Source organism: Nomia melanderi, chromosome 3, assembly GCF_051020985.1.
Source record: "Nomia melanderi isolate GNS246 chromosome 3, iyNomMela1, whole genome shotgun sequence".
NCBI classification, from domain to species: Eukaryota; Metazoa; Arthropoda; class Insecta; order Hymenoptera; family Halictidae; genus Nomia; species Nomia melanderi.
In genome coordinates, this window is record NC_135001.1 from 9389890 (window position 1) to 9416644 (window position 26755).

The 26755-nt window shown below is 41.4% G+C and overlaps 1 protein-coding gene across 7 annotated transcripts in view; it reads left to right on the forward strand.

The window, feature by feature from the left end:
• The window catches only part of DAAM (disheveled-associated activator of morphogenesis-like protein), a 97645-nt gene that overhangs the window by 31005 nt on the left and 39885 nt on the right, over positions 1-26755 (forward strand). The window contains exon 1 of one of the 7 annotated variants that reach the window (XM_076365577.1): positions 23162-24043. The exons of the other annotated variants lie outside the window; for them this stretch is intronic. Within the exon in view, the coding sequence (XP_076221692.1) occupies positions 24005-24043 (39 nt within the window). The 5' untranslated portion in view covers positions 23162-24004. Of the gene's footprint in view, positions 1-23161; positions 24044-26755 lie in introns of those variants that run through there. 7 annotated transcript variants of the gene reach the window in all.

Sequence of the window (26755 nt, forward strand, 5' to 3'; positions counted from 1 at the left end):
CTGGAAACGATCGGCGTACGTTATCAGAGAAAAACGAAATCGGCAAGCACGGGGAAAGAAACTTAATGGAGAATTATGGACTGCCCGCCATGGGAATGGGTCATGCGAGTCAAATTTATTAACTCGTTACTCGTCACCGGCGGAAAAATTCACGAGAAATGTTGTTAAAATTTATCGGAACAGTTTCTAAAGTGTTCGGACAGAATATTTCTGTGCTGTACCGAGTTATATAAACGTGCATATAAGAGGAATGTACAGAATGTTTCATCTATAAGAGCATAATCTCGCAGAGACGTAACGTAGTATTAAGATCAATATCCGTATAACAGTTGCAGTCTGATTTTCCGCGCAGCGTTGGTGGAATTTCTCTTCATTATTCTTGTTTCGGTAATTCGCAAGATACATGTAACGTTGATAATAGTTTTGGAAAGGATATAGAATCCATCCGTGATTAAAATGTAACTGATTCAAAAGTTACTTTAATCAATTTTCCTGATCTTTATGCGACTAGTCTCTTTATAAACGTACCCTTATCAACAGTTTATCGATAATCCCGTGTATAGAAAGTACATACAAATTGTAAACAGATCATTTGCACTCGCGATTTCTTCGCTTATTAATTTCTAATTAAATTCAACCTGTTTATGGATTATTTAATTATTCGACTCTCTGAAGGAAAATTAATAATTACTTATCGACGTTCTGTTCGTACGAGCGAAGTATTCCAGCTCAAACTAGTCTTTTACAATTTCTTCAAGAAACAGATGAACAATGGTCGAACAAGAAAATTGTCATTTTTCATTTGGAAGTTCCTGAAGAATATTGTTTGGTCGACCTGAACGAAGAATTTTTCTATAATTAGCGGCGTGTAAGACGGCGGCGGTGTAAATATTTTCTTATCAACGACTGACAACAGGAGCAAGGCGTTGGAAAGTCACGAGAACGTGACGCTCGTAAACATTCGCCTGTACGTGAGTTACAATTAAACCGTGCGATGCTCGGAACATGGAAGCGATTCTTTCCAATATAAAACGGCGGCTTACGTGCCGCGATAATGACCAGTCACTAACGAAGTTCTCGTTGCTCTTGCAACGGGCGAAACGCCGCTCCCTGCTGGAGACTCTCCGTAACGGTAAACTTATTTCTAATCCGCTGACCCCTGCGCTGTCGTCGTAAATATCGTGACAAACCACTGTGACCACGCCTCTTCACGTTTCCAGAATTTCATTGTTTCCTCCTTCGGGGGAAGCGTGGGCAGTTGCCAACGTCGAACTTACCAAATTCGAGGAAAGAAGCTTGTCTTTTTGCCTCGGACAATTGAACTAATTGTAAAAAGTCTTCTACATTTCTGTGCGTTACAATACATTGTTGTGCACAAGTTCCGAATTGTTTTGGAGGCTTCGTTTCGCAATAAAATTCGTCCGCAATGTTTTAAACTCAATCGTTTTTACTTCGAAACGAACCTAATTTCTTCGAGTCTCAAATACTCCGTTTGCTAATCACTTCTGTGATTACTGGTTCTGTTAAAATAATGATTGAAATGGCTCCTTTCACAAATGATAATTATTGAACTGACTTCACTCACGAAAATCGATTTACAAAATAGAGTACCCTAATATTTATCAATTAGAACATTAATCTAGAACCCTATTCGAAGAATATTCATGAGCGAAGTCATTTCAATAATTGTTAATCTTCAAACGAAACTGATAAGAAAAGAAAAAGTACACCATCTGGAAAATAAACTAAATAACTGTACTAAATAAAGATAGAAATGTAAATCGGCTTTGTCCGCGGAAAACCAGGAAAATTCCATTTTTACTACGTCACCCAGTAATCGTTTTATTATCTTCGCAAGAGGAAACTGTCGCGATCGATCGGTGCCAAAAAGGAAATCCATGGTTCCAAGGAATTCAGCTGCGAGAGCATGGCGGTCGCGGAAATGGGAAAACCACGGATTTCGAAGGTTCCACAAACGACCGCCGATTCAGATGCAAATGCCGGCGGTTTGTAGGATGTAACCGGGTTTTCTGCGCGACCCTCTCGCTCGATTCGCGGCCGGCTCTCTCCTAAAATCACGAATAGCCAAGGGAAAAGACGGCCGGCCGGCTGGCGGGTGCAGGCATCGCGAAAAAGTGAGCGGCACGAAGAGGGTCGGCCGCGGAGCGTGCGAGGAATAACGAATGCTTGAATCGGTGCCAAGATCTTCCTCCTCGCGGCGTGGTGGCCGCTTCGTCGATGGGGAATCCGAGGAAACCGCCAGAATCCCGTGATTGTCCGATAGATCCGAGCGGAGAAATTATCTCCGTCCTCGGCCACGGATTTGCTATTAAAATGAGGAGACGCAGCTGTGTATAAATCTTTCCCTTATCCGATATCCCTGGTTTCCCCGGGGATTTCTACGGATATGGCTGGAAATAATTATTATCGGTAAACTGTTATGCGAACCGATAAATTCATAAATTTTCTTTGCGGTTCAAACGAGACATGAAAGTTTGCTTTCCAATTTTTAGTTGAGATTTAATTTTGAAACCAAACCTGATTGAGATGATTAATCTTCATGATTGTAGTAACTATCGGATAGATTGATTATTAGCTATTAGTATCTCCGTCCTTCAGTACTTGCTTTCGTTAGGTTCCATTTTTTTCATTATTGTATCGTATCATTTATCGCGGATAGTTGTACAATAAGTATTTATAATAATGAAAATCGTGATAATAGTAATAATATCTTCTCTAAATTGACTTCTCAAGACGACATATGATTATTATATACCGTTTTTCATCGAAATGGTAGTAAAGGGATAACAGTACAATTATAGTGAAAACTGCTGCGAACACAGCAAGAAAATCAATTTTGACTTGTCTTTCACAGCTACAAGAATAGAACGAAGGGACTGCGTTCGGATAACTTTCACATATCGCCAGAAGCTTTTCGCCAGATTCGACGGAAAGCCCCGCGCGCTATTCGAAAACATCAAAGCTCGTAGTCCACGGATTGATAAACGATGACAAGGCATCGACGTTTAACGAGAGACGTACGCGTCGCGTACCTTGATAAATCTGATCGTTCCCGATCGGCCCGATGAAATCGTCGAATGAATAACGCCGCAGAAAAGAGGAACGGTGCGAAATTCGGGCTTGTTCCGCGTTCTGACAGCTGAAAAATTGCGAACGCATTCCGGCGTGCTCCGAAAGAAGCGACGGGTTGCCGTCACCTCCTCCTCCGTTCCAGGGGATAAAGAGAAAAGAAAAAAGAGGGACGAAACGAAAGAAAGAAGGAGAAAGGGAAAAAAAGCGAAGAGAAAAAGAGGAGAACGAAAAAGGCTACTCGAGGCGATCATTACGGCCATCGCTTATTACTCATGTCGGCTTTTTTTGCGACATCGCATTTTTCATCGGGAGTTCTCGACATTTCTTTGCGCCGTCCAGTGAAAAGGACGCTTTACGGTACTTTGCCGGACGAAAACAACGATCGCGGATCCATTTTCGTTCGATGAATTCGTTTCGGTCTAGGGCAACTCCGTTGAACCGATAGTTCGTTAGAAAATTATCCGTATATTAGCTCCATTCGTTAATCCCACTCAGAAACACAATAGATATTCCTTGCGTCAACAATGATTCTTTATTACCCACGTTATGAACATTTATACGTAACATATCTACTATGCGCGTACCTTATGTTCAAATAACACACGCTGCGAGATAGGTACAGGCTTCCTATCAAATCAGTTAGAACACCGATACACTTACCAGTACCGTAAATTAAATCAAACTAAACACTACGAAGTTCAATGAAAAAAACGTCTCCTTCGTAACATCATTTCAACAAAACCTACGCATACCCCGAAGTACCTTCGACATTCACCGGGTTAAGACGAACACCCGAGTAACTTATGCTTCTTAGGGTGTGCGTACTCTTGAATACCAAGTTCCCATTAATTTCCCGCGAGCCAATTACGTCTCCGTCGCGGTCGGCCCGCGTAAACAAAGCCCAGTTCCAACCACGCCGCTCGATACCGAGGGAACGTCGTTGGTTCGCGGACCTCTAGCTGCTCTTATTCGCCGGCTACGACGACGACGTACTGGCAGCGATCCAGTAAGAGGGGAACGTGCAAAAGGTAATCGTATACCGCGGTGCCGGCCCTTGTCATTCGAGTTCCTTTAATTAAATCATCAGCATCGGAAGAGACGTTGTGATCAGCGAGGGGAGAAAAGAGAGAGGGCAACAGTGCGCGCGCGCGCGCGCGCGTGTGTGTGTGTGCGTGTGTGAGAGAGAGAGAGATTGCTATCGATCGCGAATCACTAGAGGGGTCAACGCGACTCTGAACGAAGATTAATCGAGCCCCGCTCCGCGTCCATCGGCTTCGGTTTCACGAAGAAGGTCTCGTTTCCAGCGCGTTTGCCATGGATCGTCCCCGGCGGCGTGTGTGCACCGCGGACTCCGCTGCTATTATTGATTTCGTCTGGGCCTAAGGGTTTCGTGCTCCACCCACGGTGCGCGTCGTGTGACTCACGGGAAAGATTCGGCCGTGAATTAAGAACGTGTCTCGCGTGACCGCCAGACGAGAATTTCATCGGGGACGGGGCTCGCCCGAGCCGCGAAATAGCCGTTGCGGGAGCACAGGCGATCACGCCGCTCGTTTATTGCTACTGCCCGAGTATCGGGGTCTTTGGACGGATCCGTGATGTATGTGGGTTGAGGCGGGGACCTATTTTCGCGATCGGCAGAATAAGGATCTTTATGGAGATTTATGTTTTTGAGAAGTTGATTGGAAAACTGAAATTGCCATAATAGTGTTTCCGATTAATGGTATAGAAGTCGGTGTACTTCGGGTGTTTTATAGGGCTTTCTTTGTCGTCTGCCCTCTCTGCAATGTTGAATTTTTACATTTTCGAAAATTGCGTGACGATTCGGTGTTTAGCGATTAGTAATGGTTCGGATGTGGAGTTTTGAGTTAGTTAAGTCGCGTGGAAATGGTGGATGATTTTTTGAAGTTCGGCGTTTGGGGATAGAATATTTGGTACGTCAGTCGTGCAAATAATAAATGAAGAAAATATGTTTATTATTTTTTCTTTGTTCAAGCAGTGACATGAAAATATATGCTTCGATTGAGAATGTCATTTGATTAAATTTTGTTGAAGAACAAGTTGTTTATTCTATTTGACTATTTCCTATCATTTTTTACTATAATACTTTCCTTCATTCAATGTTATCAATTATTCAGTCGTTGTAACTGATAGCACAGGGTATTTTAGCAGGAATGAGAGCCACTGGGTTTTCCTGGCAGTCACGTGACTCCCGGCGCATGCGAATTGCGGTTCCACTCTTGTTCGGTCAAACTATAAGTCAACGATGGACGGAGTGTAATGCGCAACGATCTAGCATAAACTCGAAAATCTATCGGGCAGATAAAATCGAGGATACTTATGGAGAAACGTCCATGGTATTTGCTGGGGCACAAATTATTCGCAAAGTGGCGATTTCCATGTGGTATCTCGAGGTTCCATAAACCCGGTAGAAAGCGGGCTTGATAAATGCGAGACTTGTCGCCGAGCACGGACACTCGTAGTGACCGGATAATCGCGACGAACGAGAGAAACGAGTTAATTTAGCAACCGGTCACTTGTAAATTCATATTTTCCCATGACAACGTTTAGCAACTATGTTTATCTACTGAATCGCCTCTCATACGATTACAAAAGACCTCTATATCACACGAATCGATTTTCTCCGATACTCGAATCAGTTATTATTTCTTCTACTGGTATTAATAATCACGTAACAATGACTTTAATAAAAATAAAATAAAACCCACAATTTCTTTATATCCTTCACACTGACATTCGCCCAAAAACTCGTCATCCTTTTCATCAACCTCTTTCTTATCAAGTTAATCGATCCATTACCTAACATTATCTAACATTTTCTTCTGTATCTACCACGAAACACTAATCTAAATCATCCAGAAACCAACAAACTACTTAAAACTTTCGAAACTCCGGATCGAAACGGACCTACACTGAAGTGACTAAGATTTATCAGCTCATCCGGCTAGAATGAACACTCGCCAGGTAGCCTCAACAGCGTTTTCTCTGAGTCATTCTTAATCCAAGCGCATTATCAGAACTCATCAGCAGGCCCCGAAGAACTTTTCCTAAGCGAACAAGACCCTCGCTGCTGATATATACCGGTAGCGCACGCGACACGGAACGCGTAAACGCACTCCCTGATCGTGTCCCATCGCCGTTTACGAGTTCCACATTTCCGCGAGTGGAAGCCGCAGGAGCACAGCACCGGTCGCGATTTATTATCGGCGTTGCAGCGAGGATAACGCGTGACTCGCATGACTGCGGCGAGCTCTCTCGCGAGTCTCTTATCAGCCTCCGTCGGGACTCTAATCTCGCGATGTAGCCTATCATCGGTTTTTGCACGGCTCGCACAGAAGGAAAAAAGAAGCGGAAAGAAAGGGAAAAAAGTAAGGGGACCGCCTAACGCTCCGGATGGAAGGCTTCCCGCTCCTTCATGCGTGAAATTTCCATTCGCGAGCGAAACGATGGGAGAATGTAACGAGAGAGGACGCGTCGCGAAAAATCGGCCGGTTCGGGATAGGCAGGTTTATCGCGCAGCCGGCCGCTAAGGCAAAAATGCCGGCCCACTGACCCACTCGGCCAGATAAGAGGAGACCGTGCGCTCTGCCCGGGGACCACTCCTATTCGCGACTCGTTTCCTTCGATGGGATACGATTAGGCCACAGATTTTTTCGTATTCGATGTCTTTTAACCCTCGTCGGTGCTAACGTGTCTGCCAGGCTTGATCAATGTCCTGCGTTTTGATCTAAAGGCGCCTATCAGGGATTATTGATATTAACCCTCCACCGGCAATATGATTTTTCTCTAACAAAGCAAATAGTGTGAACCATTCACGACCAATCGTGATTTCTCGTTGTTGCGAGTTTGTTGAAAATCTGAACAAATTTTAAGATAGTTATGGAGTCTGCAATTTAATATAAAAATCAAATGAGCTATGAAGAGATAAGATTTTCGACAGTCTTTTCGTGGCCTATATTACTAGCGGAAGATTAAACATTTTATTCCAATTGTGCTTAGGTACTTCACTGATTATCTTATTATCATAGTTGAAGTATTACATTCAAAATCTTACGAGTACAATTATTTACATCGAAAATAAGTTAGGAAAACAGTTGAAATAATAAGGATTAAATGTAGTTAGCCTTATATTCCTACACATTTTATATATATATATATTTGTTTGTTCATCCCAGAAATGTATTTTTATGTGTGCTATCTACGTGCATATCAACATGTTTACTGCCATAGAATCTTAAGACTTCCGTATCACTTACTGATTTATATTAAGAGCACTGTAAACACTTATTAAATATCGCAGCTCCTACTTTACACTATCATTTAATAGTTATCTCCAATACTAAACGTATCTTCTCAATACCAATCGCCCGGTCGTAATCGTTCCCGAGTAATTCTGAATAACCCATCATTAATAACCATGAGAGTCAGCTTGTTAAAGAGTTTCCTCATTCTCCCCAGGCAATCGTATTTAAGATCTCGAAGCCCGCTAATTCCTACGTACAATTGTCAAAATAACATGCAATCGGTCGCGTAAAAAATATCGGCCCACTAACCCACTCGGCCAGATAAGAGACCTCGCGCTCTGACCACTCCTATTCGCGGCTCGTTTTCTTCAACGGGGATACGATTAGCCGATTCACGCGGCTCCTCCCCCTCGTCTCTCGCTCAGCCACTTTCTTCGATGCCCGATCCATCTTGGATCTGGTCTAGATTTTCGTTAACGGGCTGGCCATGTGTCAGGGAGCCGCTCGTCCGGCGATTCGTCACGATAACCGGCGCGCGAACGAGGTAATAGGCTTGGCCGGGGTTGAGGATCGTGGAAACGTTTTCACGTTAACGCGTTCCGATTTCTTTTTCGGCGAGATCGAGGCCATAGTTGGGGCACCGGCGGCGATTGGGTGCAACAAGTCGCTCGAGCCGGGAGTCGTTAAGATTCGCCGGTGGACCGTGATCTCGCGAGATCTCCGCAGACCTCGAGGAAATGTTTCGCTCCTCGCGTCTACCGCGTTCGAGAAATTGTTACGGGAGTTTACGAGTTTAGACGATTTTACCGCGTATGAAATGAGATAAAATGTAAGAGAATGAAAATTTTAATGATCCGCGTCCAATTGTACTTAAATGTCTCTCTCATAGGAAAGGATGGAGACTGATACTGTGATGGAATTTCGTGTAAAAACTTGAGCCGCAGCGTGAAAGAGAATAATATATTGATTTTAATGAATAGCGGTTTGCCAAATTCACGTAAAGATTAAGCTTATATTTGTAGATTCAGTTTTGTTAGGTTATTATAGAATAGAGCATTGTTGTTCATTTGTTTGATGTGTTATAAATATTTACAAATTTTGGTGTTGAGATGGTCGAAGTTAGAAACAAAATCTCTAGAAATCTGAAAGTAGTTGGAAAATCGAATAATAATTTTTGTGAATAGTCATTACACAGGATCAACTTAAATGCTGAATTTATATTAATAGATTTTGTATCTATATATTATAATTATTCATTATTCTGGTGTAAGATATTCATGAATTCCGGTATGATCTTATATCAAAGGAATCTTTCCGCAAGAGTGTTCATATTCGCGAAACCGGTCGATACATTTCGGATTCTTCCCGAACCTGGATCGTACGCCGATTTACGTGCCGTGAAATCGCAATTAACTCGCCACCGGAGACGTTCGACCGCGCGACACGTAAACAATGCTGATGACGCCGCGATCACGTAGATCCTCGTAGATCGACCTTTCGGCACGCCTGTCGAATAGTGAATGCGTCCCATCGCGAGGTATTGGAACCGGGCACCGTTAACGACGGAGGTGACCACTAAATTTATTCTAAAACAGAACTCTCGGGTCAGTGTGTCACGATTTTTGTCGAGCAACAGGTGTACATCCGTGATTTCTCGCCAGCCGATCGAACGATCTTTTCGGAAACTTGGAATCGTTGTTTCTTTATAGGAAAGCTTGACTAATTTACAGAAAATTATAAAAATAAATCAATATATCAAACAACACTCTTAAATATTTTTATAATAAAAGTATTATGATATAGTTATATACTAAATATAAAAATGTATGTAGATATAAAATGCATAATATTATGCATTAATTTATAATATTCAAAAATATATTATATAATAAAAATAATAGTATAAAATTCATAATACTGCGTAATAAACATAAAAATAGAAAATCCATAAATAATCCTTCGTCGAACCACTGATGTATAACAAAACCGAAATTGCACGTCAAACGTAATCTCTCGAATCGACGGTTTAACAGCGCCGTGAATTGCAGGTTGCGAAACTCTCCAATAACGAAAGGTTGTCCGCAAAGGAATTTGTCGCCACAGGAAATTCGAAAACATTGTGTATAACGTAAACAGTTTACGGAACAGTTTCAAATACTGTAATCATCATCAGCCGTCAACCGGTGACAGCGGCAAACGATTTCAATTTTCAACGGTGCTAAAATTTATGTTCCCGAACGAATAACAGCTGTAAAAGACGTTATATCAACGGTTCCGTTTACTTTCTACAGTGTTGCAGTCACGTCTGACGTGATTTACACGAACGTGGCAAGGTGTGTTCAGTCGCCGCCGATTTTCGAACATCCTGGTCAACCGATTGGGATATAAATAAGTCCGTTTTGAGCGGTGTTCGATATGTCGGAAAAAAAGTGCGGTACGTGAAGGAAATGTCTAACAAACAAGGGAACGGCCTCGGAGATCGCGACCCGAATATCTTTGAATCACGAAGCGACCTGCTGCGCGCGTTGTGTATTTCCTTCGCGTTTCCTGCGCAGTTGTCGCTGCTTATTATAGTGATTCGCTTCCGAGTCGCGCGGCCACAATTTGCCCGTCAATAGTTTATGACCGGCGTTCACGAGTGTTCTTGAACCTCCGTGTGCAAGTGCGTCGTGTGCCCGTTCCCCATTTGCGGAATCGATATTTTATATCGGTCACGAGGCTTCAGGCGGCAGGGAGGCGCATTGAATATTCCAATGCGAATATCGATCGTAGTTACTGGATCAGTCACTATTTAGGATCGAGTCATTCACTCGTATTGATTAATTGAATGTACAATAGGATGCATTTATTTACTTTTGCGCTACTTTGCTGAGAGTAAAGTGAAATTTACTTTATTCATAGGTGCTGCTGTGTGGAATCAAAGTTTTGAAATTGCATTGTCATTATTGGATAGTATAATAATTTTAGTGCTTCAGTAACTATAGTATAGTCGTTTTAGTATTTTAGTGATTATAATGTAGTCGTTTTATCATTTTAGTGCTGTTTAACTAGGTGTTGATATGAATAGTAGAAAATATATGAGTTTAGAGCGTGAAATATGAATATTAATAATGTTACGTGAACCGATTAGTCGAAGATGTAGAATAAAAGTATTCTTGTGAAAAGTTAGAGAAGTAGAAGGGTTTATTCTACGCTTGTTATTTGATTTTGCATATAGAATCCATTCTTGGATGAACCACCGGTTACGAGACACCCTGTTCACACAAACGAAAGTGTAAAGAATATTATTACTTGTTGGTAGTGTAGTATAACATAAGATATGTTGCTTAAAGCGAGTGTCAGGACGATACGACAGACACAGAATTTCTGTTCTGTGTGGTACTTCATACTTCTTTCGCCGTATTAAATTTTACAACACTTATAAATTATAGTCGGTTAAACTTTATTCTACGTGATGCCAGATAAATAAACGAGTTTTATGAACGCCCGGTGTCCTTTAATTCATTGACAAGTATGGAAGACTATAAATGCAAATTGTATGCAAAATCCAATGTCCAATGAATAACGTGTGACGAAGCCATAAACAACCATTATTCAAATTAGTTGATTCGTTAGAAAATATTTTAGCACCTGTCGCAAATCAAAATTCAACGTCTGAAAGACTCACGTTCAAGACTCATCTTCTCTATCTATTCCTCTTATTCATAAAAATCGCAAGACGCAAACCAATTCTTCTAACATAAGAACCATCGAGTAATTACATCGACTTATTCATAATCTCTCATAGAAATCAGAAAAAAAACTCCTGCTGTTTCATTCACACAAATATACAAATCTGTTTCGTAACTTATTACGGAAGTAATTCACAATTTGGATAATCAAAGAGTTCTTATAGAATACATTATAAGCTCTACAATGAAAAAATGTTATTTCTTTATCACATTATAGCGTACAATTTAACCGTAATTTTTCTTTTACCAAGTAACCATCAATACCACCAAGAATACTGAAAAATAGTATCGTTATTCCAGAACAATACAAGACATTCAAAATAACGTTAAGTAATGTTCGTCTTCCTTCTGAATTTAGGGCATTTACAACCTTCTCCGCGAATGTTAACACTAAATAACACGCCCTGAAATGGGTCATTTTGATTCCGGTAGTCTCATTATGAAATACTCTATCGCTTGGCGATTCAAAGTCGCGATCTGGAAACCGTTTTCCGATGAAACATTTTCAACACGGAACCCGCGTTAACGGTCAGCTCACTGAAAATGACTGTCAACGGGACGCGCGTAAATTCATAGTATCTTATCCGTGGAAGCATCGTGTCGCACAAAAGGCACCGGTTGACGTGCAGAAAATCGCTAACAGTCCCGGGAAAAGTCTCGGAGACGGCGGCAGCGGCGCGGTGTCCGCAAAATCAGCACAAACGAGAGTGGAATAACGAAACGGCGTTGAATGAGCCTACGCGGCGGTCTGCACGCCCACGCTGCCCGCGAACAGGGTCTCTCAATCCATCGTAAAACTTCGAGACTATACTCTAGATCATTTGGTGGATTTACTGTGCATTATTCCGCCCACGACGATGCGCTTCGTATTATTAAATTAGAGAGCGAGAAACGAAATATCGGCTGTTTCGCGGCGGCAATCAGAGCCAGCTAACAGTTTAGCCCTCCACGAGAAATGTAAGCGTACGTGCTGCTGGCTAACAATAATTTAACACGTGCAGTGCGGGGTCAACGCGAGTTCACAGGTCAAAAGAGTGGATTAATGATTAATGCAGATAGTACAATGGATGCATTAATTAGATTAACTATATTCTTTGAACATCCAAGATCTAATGTTATAATACTTGATTGCAATTCCTTGTTTTTGCAATTTCATCCATGTTGTTGGCTTTTGATTTTGTAGAGTTAATTTTGGTAAATGGATCATTGCGTGTAACGAGCAGAAAGTGGTTTTGGTAAAGAAGATTATAGAATATGTAGAGAATTCTATAGTAGCGTAACGATCAATTTTTATTGACAGTAAATTCCTAACCATGTTATTTATAGAATGAATGAACGAAAATTCAATAAATTTTCGTCGGTGAGGTCACAATTGTAAGAATCTTCCTGTACAGAATGTTTTAACCGCATCCATTTGTATCTTTGCAACGAAAGAATGGACACAGATCTTCCCAAAGGATCGCGGGTACCTAAGTGGCAAACTTTCCGCTTTAGCGGCATAATAATGCAGCACGTCTGAGCGCGTGCCGTCCGGCGTTCTAAAAGCCAAAAGTCGAAGAGAGATGGCTCGCTCGGCGGGAGGGAAAGGGAGATCCAACTTAACGGGTCTTTCTCAGTAGGTCGATACGTGCAGTAGTTGACACCGATTAGGACCTCGAAATACGCATGTGTCAGGACCCGCGTGAACACCAGGCCGATCGAAGCGTCTGCAGTGCAGGACTTTCAACCCTCCGCTAGGGTTGCGTCGACTCGGCTATATTTAACGAGCATTAATGAACTGCACAAAAGCAATAGAACGTTTAGAATTATTATTATTAATTATCAGAGTCAATACATTTAGAGTTATTTCGAACAGAAATTTCCTTTCAACAGTATATTTCGTTGACTCTATTAAGCTTGCGGAAGTGGAGGAAAAGAAAAGACTAAAGAGAACGTTTTGATTACAGATTGTATTTTTCAAAAAATATGCGAAGATAATTATCATAATTCTTTCAGTTTCTAGTAGTATATACTCCAATTATATATCCCTTCCAATCTCACCATAGAAACGGATAATCACTGAAACTTCAGCAATCTAGTTACCTCTCAAATTGACTCCGCATTCACAGCATCCAAGTATTCGTCATTCAGAAGTTGATGAACCCTAGAGACGGACTCCGGCGAGCGCTTGAATCCCGGTTCGTTCGTAATATCCTCCGGTGTACCATCCAATAAACTTTATCCGATAAACTTGATCCGCCGTCTAACGAAGTCTACCTGCGCTACCAAAGAACATTTGCCGTTTCCGAAATTTTCGTCACGTATTTCGTTCATTGATTCTCTTTAAAAGTACCGGACGTTACACATTCTACTTCTGGGAATCGTCTTATCTCATGTCAGCCGGTAGCTTTCCATTCGCACGAAGTGCATCACTTAAGAGGGACGTATGAGCTACCTTTTGCGTATGAAGGACAGGCAACCGTGTAAACACCTGTTAACCCATTTGTGTCCTATTTAAATACAATGAACAAATTAGATACAATGAAGAAATCACCAATGTCAACGCTGCATTATAATAAAATGCACACAACTCGCGACTGTGTGTTAAGCAGCAAAACTATATTTATGCAACTGTGTTTATGGAATAAAGCAGCATTGTAAGTTGAGCTTGTCAAATAACTTATACGCCATAAGAAGTTTGCGCGAACAGCTGCCATGTGACACGAATAAATACAGCAAAAAGAAACTAGCAAAGAGAGAAATATAAGGATAACGAAATAATTTCTTACTCGATTTTATTAGGTAACAGTTAACTGCAACACTAAGGATACTATTTTAACAATTTTCCTTAAGTTTCATAAACAAAAGAATTTGAAAGAAATCGCAAGTGATCTCTAGACCACAATTTGAAGCCTTATTACCTCAAATATACCATATGAAACCGATATCAAACACTCGACTCCAGCTACGCTCATCGACCACTTCATTAATTACCCCATCACCGAATTCAAAACCGAATATGACTATGAAATTTCAAATCTCGCGTGTAATCGTATGTAAAGGATAACATAAAGTTACCAGGCATCGTGCTGAACAGTCGTAGCGATAAGGGTTAAAACGTGCCGCGAACTGCGCATCGCTGCCACAGATGATCTCAGTGCACGGTATTCTGGCGGGTGGTCCGTCCCCGTCAAACCAGCGCGGGGAGAAAGGTGAACGGCGGACCGGTAGTTTACGAGACGCGCGATTATCGCGGACGCCGCCGCTCGAAACGCGGCTTTACGGCCGGTTTTACGTCGAACCCCTTTGGATTAAATCTCGCGTCGCGCCGTTTCCTCTACGGACGCGGGCCCCGCGCTAACGACCCGCCGCCGTCGCGGTCATTGGAATCATCGCGAGGGGCGTAGCGACCGATTCGCGGATCGCCGGCGTATTTATAGGTGTCGTTCGGGCGAAAACGTTCGCGCGTCAAGGCTGCCGACGATGGATTTTAATGTCCGCACTAAGTAGCAGTAAAGTTTCGCACTGCAGGATGGAGGATTGTTGTATCGTGTGTATTACAGACATATACGCACAGACTGTTGCAATCGATGCAATTATTTCTACCATTTTTCCGTTGGCAAATGTAATTTACGGTTAATTGAAGTTATAAGGTATCTTTCGTTTGAAATGTTGTATTTCGTTGGAATTGCCGCCGAAAGGTTCTCGTTGATTTTAGTTTTGTAGAGCTTATATGCTCGAATCGAAGGTGTTTTTAAGTAGAATTTAATTGTCGATGTTTACTTAGAAAGCGTGGAGGTTGTCTTCACTTCAGAAGTCAAAGACGAAAAGAACTTTCTTCCCCTTTCCTTCGATCGCGTGTTTACACACGATACATCGTAATATATCTGTCTCGAATTAATTATCGGCATGAAATATCCGACTTTCATAGTTCATAGTAATAAGAGTTCTATCCCACGTGGCAGTTCGAATCTATTTGACTTCGTAATGTTCACCGATTCGCCGGTTATGCACGGTATCACGCGTGAGTGTGGGAAACGTTCGGGAAACGGATAGTTTCTCCTCGATTATAGGCGTCTCGTAATGGGTCATTGTATCGGGATCATTGTGGGCGAGTTCACTTTCCGTTTCTCTTATTTCCCTTTTCGAGCAGGCGCATTAACACGTTACTTGTCTTTCCCGACCGGCTTGTTCACGGGACATGTCCGGATCGGCCGATGGCGTAGAACGGGATCTGGTATGCGTGATTATACAGGGTGTCACCTATCCAGTGATGCAATTCGAAAGGTGATGAATCTGAATGCAAAAATGAATCGAAAGAAAGGAGTAAATACTTTTCGTTTATAGTCTTTGTTTCTGAGAAAATTGAAATCGAATGTTTTTCTAGTATCTGAACTTAGCTAATTTTGAATCAGTCAAGGTTCAATGATAAAAGAAGGCTGTATATTTATCATTTCATAACGACTTATAACAATATTATATCTAAACAAAGCAAATCTTGAAAATTATAGATAGATGCAAATATTTTCTCACGGTCAGAAATGTTCACATGCATCGACATAACTTTTAAACTCGATTTTCTCAAAATTGTAACAAAAACCTTAAACCATTCTATTCCTCCGTTTCGATTTATCTTCACACGCGGATTCACCTACTTTCGGCTTGTACCACCAAGCATCACTAACACCCTGTATACCCCAGTGATCAGGCAGAATCATTTTTGTTTAACGCGTTGGGGAGTCATTATGCGATTACTTTAACGATTCGGCATCGTTACGCGAGCTAATTTCCGCTGCCTATGGGCGTCGCGCGTTTTCTCCGATGTAATTAACCGAGATTATTCTTATTTGCGTCGTTAAACGGCTCGGCGAGGGAAAAGAAAAAAAAATGTATATACACGATCGGCCAGACACAAGAGAGACACGCGAGGGAGAGAAGCGAGTGGCGCCGCGCGGATAATAACGCGCCGAAGACGGGAAAGTTTCCTAGTGAACGACCCACAGCGGCCACGAGAACGTTGAAATACGGCCAGTTGTGTTTCAACGTGTTATTTCTCCTTTTTTCGAAAAAAGAAACAAAATTCCATCGTGTCATTTCCATTATTCGCAATGTAACATTCGAATGGAACAGCTTTCATCTCGTTGTATCAATATTCATGGGGCGCCGGCGGAGTTAATGCGATTCATCTAATTCATTTAATAAAAATATACGCCGTAAACAACACTCGGCTAATTCTAATTTCCCGGACGAGACGTTTAAAGCCGGGTATAAATTCTTTTGGAAATATTGCGCGTACCGTCCGCCTGCGATTCCTGGAATTTCTCGGATACTTCTGTGTGTCACGGACGGCCGTGGTTTCCATGATTTTATAATTAGCTGGTCTGATGAGAGTGGCTTTCGAGGATCGGAGAATTGTTACAGCCGAAGAATTGAAATTATTGAGAGTCTGATGTAAAATTACTTTTAGAAGATCGAATATATCTTTATCCTGTCAACGTGAAATTTTCAGTTTCCTTTTTTTACGATCTTCTGGGAGTGTATACATAGACAGCGATATAGTAAGTGTTGAATTTTATAAGGAGCTAATACTGTTTTTATACTGTAAAAAAATATTAGATGATGTAGCGTAGTTATACCACTATGAAATAACGACAGATTTTACAAAACTCTACATTTTATTTGCCACAAAATCTAGAAAGTTTAATAAAACTTGAGAATACATCTTAACGTTTCTTTTACGTGTAATTTTACGATACAATTTCTCTTGTCACTGAGGCGAAGACCGACCTATCTGTAAAATGAGGCAGTGATAATAATATAAAACCAGTGATTTGCGGTAATAATAGAATTAAATGACAATATTACCGCTGCACTACTAATCTTGAAAGGGTTAAAACAACGAATACGATAATGATATATCCACGTACATTCTTTTTTTATATTTATCTTATCGTTATTACATTATATAGGATTATAATTGAAACATTATTCTCGAGTACTCCAACTGAGACGATTACTCCGGAATGACCGGGACCTTTCTTATCGAGATAATACATCATATTCTTCATCCTTGCTCGTCATCTCGGTTTTTCTCTGGGATTGCTTACTTATAATCATCGAGCAACTTTTTTCATTTATCAGAGCTAAATTGTAGACTTCCTTGGCTTCTTCGGGTTTTATAGGTGCAGCGCAGGACTCACGTGAGCCGCGAAACTTAATGGTGTTGCCGCTAATCGATCGGGTCGACTCGTTTAGCGGCGTTATCGCTGGAATGCGCGTAAAGGTGCGAGCCGGTACGATGCTTGCCGGCATTACCGGTGAAAACGAGCTGGAGAAACCTTCCGCTCTTCCACGATCCGTCGCGTTTCCGCGAGCAATCACGCTCACCTAGTCGGTTACAAGGACGACGGTTTACGAGGCGAGTCTCTTTAACGTTCTACGCTCGCTCGCTCGCCAATCGTGGATTCTTCTTCCCGCTCTTCCGTTCTTCGTTTCTTTTTCTCCTTGCGAGGCAGAAAATTATGCTAGGGACAAACGAGGAAGCCGACCAATTTCGTACGAACGGATCGCCGGGACTTCCTGCACCGCAAAAACGTGATCGTAATGCCGACGGTTGCTTTCGGGTATTTAATGTGGTCTTTCCTTGAGCCTTTTAAGGATTACGGGCATGTTACGGTGGAATGTTGGCGAAGGAGAGTAAGGTGGTTTGTCTTTGGTTGAATGATTCATTGGCATTTCAGGTGAATGGAGTTTATGTGGTGAATATTTTGTAGTGATAGAAGTTAATGTGATATTGGGTATGTTAATATTAATATTGTGATTTGATGAGATGGAAGAATTACTAGTAGGATAAGCAATAAAATAAGGAATTACAGACGATCGTTGAAGTCGATCACTGATGATGAGCTAACTATAATTACGTAATTATCATAATTACTAGGTAATGCGAAAATTGAAGTTTAGCAATGTAGAAACTCAATTCTAAATCCTAATTTACTGTTTCCCAAATATTCAAATCAGAGAATAATATATACCAAGAAGAAATATAAACACAGAAGGTGACAGTTTCTAAAATCTTAACTTCAATTTCATCGAGGGTCATTACATGTGTCATTCTATTTCACCAGAAGGAATAACTAGGATTTCCAAAGTAAAAGCCCAATATATTTAACCGTGACATCATACCCGAAGAAGTCAGGCCTAATAGATATTCAGGATCAAAGCAACCGGTAGATCATTCATCAAAACAAGCTCGGATCACCGTTCCACCGACGTCGTGAACTCTTCTAAAACCCACAGCCGGGAGAATCGCAATCCTATTAAGGGAAACTAGGCAAACGCTCGAGCATTGTTCCCCAAACAAGGCTAAGCTGTGGCTCATTTCGAATTCATCGAGGCTGGAAGGATCGCGGAGCGAGGTCAGGTCAAACATAGAAGAGAGCACGGAGTCGAACGAAGTAAGCCGCGTCGAACGGTTTCTAAATGGCCTCCGTTAAAAACCGTATACGAAAGTACCGGTTCGCTTGCGCAGGTCATCGCGGCCGAAGGACACGAAGGGACCAGTCATCATACTCGAGCTGTGTCGTCAGCCTTGAACGTGAACCATAAAGCGGAGTATTCAGGGAAACGGTCTCGATCATTCTCACGTAATAAGCTCCCATTCAGGGAGCATATATCTAGAGTATATGCAGTGCATATAGAGTGTCCCCTATTTTTTTGATTTCACGATGCCAGAGGATTCTACGAGTAAACTAAGAAGAAAATATCGGATGATCAGTTTAGAAACGGTTACCCAGAAAGTTGTATTAAAAATATAGGATTATATCATAAAACATTTGGTAACAAGGTATTTTGGAATCTATATTTATATATAACTTGCCTCTTAGTTGTATTACCAAAAAAAAAAGTAGAGAAACCCCGTATACACAGCTCTCGGCATTATAAAACTCTGCAACCGGTACCCAACAGAAACTACTTATTTGCGATAAGTAGACTGTGCAAATCCATACAACTTTACGACACATGCGAAACCGTCGAAAAAATGTGCAGACACATGAATTCCGAAAGAACCCAGCGCTCCATTTTAATCCTCACACGGGGCAAACTATTCCGCGAGAGAAACGCGATCTAATTTTATTACAATTCCCGGATATTTGTCTATAAAAGCGTGAATTTGCATAAGGCTTTACAGTCGAGCGATCAAATATTTTCAACCGTTTATAATCTAGATACTATATCTGCTTAGACAGGACGCGATCCGTGAATCGACCGGCCAAGAACGACCGCCATGTTAGCGGCCTGGGGGTGGGGGTAGGTAACGCTCGATTGAAACGTCGCGAGGATCACCAGGACCACCTTAACGAAGAATGTCTTCAAGGTCGGTGATCGAGCGCCACAGGAACGCCGGTGATCCCCTCCCCGCCCCCGCATGCAGGGTAGCGAAAAAAAAAGAAATAAAGGAGAAGGGAAAAAGTAAAAGAAACGACACGAGATCCTGACGCTCGTGCGTCTCGTTTTTCCGCTGAAAAACCAGTCGTCCGCCGGCGGGAAGAGACAAGAGCGCATTCCTGCGCAAGGCTGCTGCCCACCAGGCAAACAAGGACAATCCTTTCCCGCTTTGTGATCGTCGAACGACAGCCCAGAAACCGAATTTTTCGATTCTCTCAGCCAGTGTCTTGGTTTCCCGTGGGAAGGGCTCGCCGCATGTTTCGAGGGCACGTGGCACGCGCGCCCCTCGGGCGTGTTTCGTGGCCGACCACTCGCCGGACGCTTTTTATTCTTATGGTCATTCGTTGCTGACCACCGATGCATCGTTGCCAAACGTTTTAGTGGTAAATATTCCTTGTTGCCAAGACTTTGGAGTAAATGGTACTGTATTCGAAGTAGTACGTTCTGTGTAGCGATAATGTTGTTTAAGGAACAGGTAATTTTATGTAGAGTCAGAAAATTATTCGGCTACATATTTATTTGTCTTATATATTTAATGTTGAAGTTTAAAGTAATGTTTATGTAATATTGATGTTGGAGTTACCTGGTGTAGTTTTTATAAAATCCTATGGTGTAAGTAATTTATATTGATTTGCACACATTGAAGTTTAAGTGTATTCGATTAGGACATTGTATTCAGTTTAGTAAGAAAATGTTTCTTTACTTGATAAAGTTGATGTTTCTGAGATGTGTTTTAGATAGTTTGTAGATGTAGATATCTTTTATTCTTCAATGCAAGTGTGTTTCAAAGAAATTACATTCAGAGATTACAGTGCGCACGAGAGCCGCGTTCAGTTAGTATGTAAACAGTTAAATGCAATGCGCACGCAATCAGACCTAACCAAGACCTAACCAAGACCTGCGGAAGAGAACCAACAATTCCGGGAGAAAATGCATGGAATTTTCGTGGCTTGTTCCCTGACAACCGAAATCCGGTTGCTTTTCTGCTTCCCTTCTTCTCCTGCGACTCTGTTTTACTCCTTTTTTCCACTCTGCTCTTCTTTTCGAACGTGCCCGCGGTTTCTCCCTGGTTCTACTTGTTTTCCGTTTTGGAATCGCTTTCGAAAGTTCCGACTGTTTCGTTCGACCTATTTTTAGGGGAACGTTGAGTAACTTTGGAGGAGGCTTCGTGCGAGTGTTTTTCGGGAATGGTGGAAATGGCATTGTTTTGCGAGCCCGAGAATGGTGAACAGAGAGTGGATTGTTTAGTCAGGAAATAGGAATCGGAGCCTGGGATTTTGCGTATTTAGAGTTAGTAAGTATTATTCAGGAAAAATTGTGAAATTTTACAATCCTGAGACATTGAAAATTTGAAAATTTTAAATTGGATATTTGGAAATTTGAAACTTTTAAACTTCGAAATTTCTAAAGACTTGTTGAAAACAACTATTGACGCTTTATATGCTAATATTTTTTCATAATATTGTGAGTACAGTAACAATTCACAATTCAACGACTTCGAAGTACAGCTAGATATTTACATAACCCTCGAAACAAAGAATATCGACCCGTGCTAGATTTTAGAATATCTATTCCAAGCGTTTTTCGTTTCTCAGAATCGGTACACACATAAAACGTACGGAATTACGAATTCTTCCCTCGCGCGCCTTTCTTCTCGCGTGGATTCGGACCGCGCAGGGCCCGCTGGCCCGATTTCCCCTCACCTGCGTCTGCGTCGCGGCGCAGCGGATTTATCGCCGAAAAGTATATACGCGCGGTGATGCACGAAAGCGAAAGAGTTAACAGTTACACCGCCGGTATTTTACGCCGGGGACCGCGCGCCGTGTTCTCTATTTCCCATTCGGTTACGTGTAAACCGTCGTCTTAATACACGGTTAATATTTAGGCGGATATGTTTAACGGCTCGTAAAATATTTCACCTCGGATACGCGGGCTGCAATTTCTCGTCTGGGCTCGCCGCGCGAGCCGGCAAATTACGTATTCACTTGCACGCCCAGCTCTCATATAAATATTCGCCGTTCGCGCGGCAAAACGTCCGAAAAATCTGACTCGCTGTAGAATTTGGGTCGCGAGGGCACCCATCCTGGCCAGCCTCATCTTATAGTGCGTTTACAACAAACGAACAAATGCTTGCTCGTCCTTTACCACGAAAAAATTCAAATTTAAACGAGTATTCGTTAATTCTTTGCTAAACGAGCTGTTCGTTAAATTGATGAACTCTACAGAATGAAAAGTAGGAAATTTTGATGAAATTTTATAAATGAAGAATCAATCAGGTATATTTTAACAGTAAAGTTTAAGAAAATTTGGAAGGTGGAGTTAATCATTTTAATTTTGATTCAAGGAACATCTTCGAACACTTCGATACTTGGTAGATTTTGGAAACAAATCTCAAACCGAAATGAAATAATTTGTTTATGCTTCCCCTGTACTACATAGACATTCTAGTGTCAATTTATTTCTACGTGGTAATTTGAATAAAATAAATTTTACCATGTATCTGAGTCGAACAAATATTTGTTAGGTTAATGTAAACGCACCATAACAGAACCGCGCGCTCATTTCTTCTTTCTTTTTCTCTGTCTCCCTTTTTTTCACTTTATGTCTCTCGTTCATTCGAGTAAGTACATCGTACATACTTGAGGTTCTTGCAGACTTTTTGAACCGTGAAATCTGGTCGCGACAGCGTTTATAATTGAAGTAGAAACTCGGATTCGACGAGTCATTAGACTGAAGCGTCTTATTGTAAATTTAACATATTTCTTTTGCGAGATTGAATTGATTTGCCTCGTGAATAGAAAGTATGTTGTAAAGACACTGGATATTGTAAAAAGGATCTACCTTTCACGTTGTATAAACTGCGATAAGTATCATTCGTCGGGAAGACTGACATGGCTTAATAATTATGAACAATTCGATACAGTATCCAATTTTTAATTCATCGCGATCTAATTGGTTTAAAAACAACAACTTTCACCGTGACCAACGGTTTTTGCAAATTTTTGTACATTTACTATTTGCCTTGTTGTTTAGGTTCTCGGAGCCGATTCACGATGAAAGTGTATAATTTGCTTTTATCAGTACCATATAAAAAAATCTTTAGAAATTGACAATACTAAAATCAGTTACTTGAATCTTCAATTAAAACATTTCAACCATCAAGCAATTATGCAAATTCGTATTGTTCACGAAAAATATTCACATTCCATTTCACTTTAAATTCTGTCATTCTTTCCACACTCATAGAAAAAAATATAAACCTGTTACAATCCTGAAAATAAATGAACTTCATGATCATTCATTCTCCAAATCGTACATAAACAAACACAAAAAAATCTGCAAACAGTTCAAATCACGCTTAAGTAACCGCAAGAAAAAAAAATAGAAACAATTAAATTTCCCGATTATTTGAATAAACAACCAAGCAAAATGTATCGAAACGATGATACAAGAACAAACGACGCTTACGGGAAATTTTAGCCCGCATAATCGATAACCGGCGTGTCGTTACAGATATATCAGGCAGGCCTGTCCCCCGGGTTGTCCGCATAATTGGCGTACCACAGCTACCAATATTTTCTCTCCCCTCCCTCTCCAGAGAAACATCCGAAACCAGTTCGCTTCCGGCGATGTTTCCTCGTGAGCATTAAACGGCAACCGATATTCGTCAGATGAACACGCGAAGATTAAGGTATCCGTGTTGAACAGTCCCCCCGAGTACAAGTAGGCCCCCCTACCTACCAACGGGGCCCGTCGGGAGGCCTCTGTGTGCACCTGTGCAGGTTGAGAGGTGTTGTGTTTTCACCTGGCAGTTCAACCTACAATCGCGAGCAAGAAGGTTCCGTAGTCGTGATCCTCTCGCGTTCCACGATCGACTCGCCGATCTGAGTTCGAGTCGAGCCTCTCCCTACGTAACATTTCGAACCAATGTTTGTAACTATTTACGAAAAATGGTGAGAGTCGATTCTACCAGAGACAACGGCGAGGGACCTTCGATTGCCGTACACTCGTGAATATAATGTGACAAGGAGAGAATACTCCAGAAGTAGCATTTGAAATAATTGTTTCTTGATAGACAGAATTAAATGAGAAGAAACGATGACGGAAGTTTAAAGAAAAAGTTTCCAGACAGATCGAAGAACGCAATGAGAGTGAGACTCTGCAGGAGAGTCTTCGCGAAGACAGTGGGTTAGTCGATTCGGTCAGTGACAGGTTTCCATGGAACCATATTCGTCGATCTTCGGAGATCCAGGGAACGATTTCACCGTCGAATGAAATCGAAGTCCGGTGAAATTATTCTCGGAGAGGGATTAGTTCGACCTTTCCTGTTAAGAGACGTTTATCGATTCAGTGGTATGGCGCGGAAGTAACTTTGAAGTGTCTGTGGAAGAATCTGGATCGATTTTGAACGATTCGTTTCGGTGTTGGAGGACGGTGATCGTTTTTAAGGAAGATTCTCGTCGAGGAAGTCTCGATCCAAGATAAGCCAAGATGGACACCGTGCTGGAGAAGATGGGCAAGCTGAATTTGGTAAATAATGTTACACGATCAAACAGCTGGTACCGTTTCCTCGGCGATTACGCGAGCGTAATTGCCACGACTAACGAGCAACACCTATTATCGCGATCCTGGCCGAAAGGATAAAAAATCATCTCTCTCCGCGTGCATTGTGCAAACGCGTAACGAATGCATCGGGCGCCACGTGCGTGCGATAGAATCATTTCCAACGCGGTAGTTCCGCTGGGTACCGTTTTTAAGTTCAATATCGCGGCTTGTTTCGAGAAACGCTCCGCGCCGCGGACAGAGTGCGGTGAACCGGACCGTTCTCGCGACTAATAGCTTAGCCTGCAACGAAACACGTCGTTTTTCTTTTAACGTGTTTCGAAAAAATGCTAGGAATCAGTTGATTGCATAATATTTATCGAGTAGAGTGGAATTTATTTAGGATATTGGGTATCTTTTTTGTTAGAGGGATTTGCATTTGTTTTTGAAGGATCTACGGAATTGCAAATTTTGGTTATAACGATGAAAAGGATGATGGCACTTTATTCTGTGTTCAACAAGCGTGCTTTTAGTGTGGTTTATCGAGTGCCATTTTGTCGAAGTGTTCTGAACTTTATTTGAGAAAACACACACAAAAAGCTGCTCATGAATAGTTGATTATTTTGGTTTTTTGTAATTCCACTATAGAAGCAGTGCTTACGATAACTGTTTTCGATGATTTCCTGCTCTTGCTGTTTCGATTAATTGAATTCCCGAGATAGTCTATCGTTTTTTCCTAGTTTTGCCTTCGCCAGGAATTTCAAATGCCCCGTGTGACCCCAAAAACGGTCCAAAAGGTGTCCAATAATTTCGTTTTCTGTTCCCTTTCTCTTATTTTAATGACGCGCCAGGGGATATTTTTGCCTATGTGGAGAAACATTCGTTTGTGACACACTTTGCCGCTCCAAACATTCAAAGTGATCATATTTCCTTGGTTGAATGAAACTTCGTGTCGTATCGTGTTTATTACAGAAGCTGGACCAATAATGTATCCACTTCTACTTTCTTTGCTCGTAGACTCTTCATCGTTTCGTTGTAGCCAGCAACACAGCATGGATCTTATTTTTTATTATTCTCAGAAACAAACTCCTTTTCCTTTTCCATATTAAAACGTTTTACTATGCCCTACATTGCCTTATTTACGAACAAATTAACTATATCGAAACATACTGAACTGAAGAATTTTAAAGTACATTAATGAAGACGGAAATAGCTAACAAGCTACATTGAAACAAACATTAAACATAACCTAGAAACTCATTGATCCACAGTAATATTGCTTTGCCGCATAATTGAAAATGAAGGTTTCATTCCATCGAAAAACGAATAACATGCAGAGATAGATGTATAACGAAGATAACGGAAACAGGATATCTCTACAGTCAATCTACCCGCCATTTTACCATCATCATGGAGCGTAGCCGATGCGACGATGTCCATTTCCGTCCTTTGAACGGCACCTGCTTTCGCCGCGAGCCACCGTCCGTTGATAATCGTATTCCAACCGATTAATAAACAGTCCTGGGAATCACTGTTTCGTCGTATAAGTTACGCACCTGATTATTTTTCGTTGCTGTTAAAAAGCTATCGGCGTTGCCTGTAATCCCGAACGTACACGCGGCCGGTTATCCGTGTTGTACTATCGAGTTTTACGCGTTTTTCCTGCCGGTTTTCGCATTAGATGCAACCCTGCTCGATGTTTAACGATTATCTCGTTACGATCGACTGGTTTCAGCTTGGTTCGATCGTTTTTGCGAGCGAACTCATCGCTGGCAACCGCGCAGTCGGTTGCATATTCGAGATCGTGGCCCCTCCAACGACCGGTCAGCCACCTGCTGTTGCTGCGGCTAGATCAGAACAGAATTGTTCTAGCAAAAATTCTGCTGCCATGTAACGTTTTTTCGGTGGTGCGATTCTTTATTAGCTATAGAATTAAAATGTTTAAGTCTTTGGACACTGAAGGTGATCTTATTGAAACGCATTTGTATTTACTGTGCTACAATGTTGTTACGCGTGATCTTGGGAGATATTTCAAAACAAGTTTGTGCATTTGTGCAGAAATGTTGAAAACGACTTCAAGCTAATAGATCAGGGAAGAATCGAAAAACACGATCATTCGGTATCAAGCACCGCGTTCGTTTCGCTAATCCCGCATTGCAGAATCCCGGTAATGGCTTAATCGTACTGCGGCTCGGTGATTTGTTGCTGCAATACTTTGTTTCTCTGTTCGAATTGTAGAAACGCCGTGCGCTGCTTCTCAGCGATTCACGTTCGCTTCATTGTAATAACATCAATCTTTGGCAGACATCGTAATCTGCGATTCATGAAATTACCATGTGGTCATTGTTCTATGATGATTTCGAATTCATTCAGCGTATTATGATTTTCCTCATAAATTCCAGACGAATCTTCCATGCTGCTTTTATTTTACATCTGTAATGGATTATATAATTTATGGTTATATAATTGTGTTTAACCTGAATGCATCGTTCGAGTAATTGTTACATTAACCTTCATAACCAGTTTATATAATAGTGCTTACTTCTATATAATGGTCCTCGTTTTTCCTATGAAAGTATATTGAGATTGAAATCAAATGTATGTAACGTGATTATTTATAGCTGTATTTCAATATATAAAAAATTAACGGTATAAAATTTCTTTAGATGTTCGTACGAGACGAAATAATACTAGAAGTTG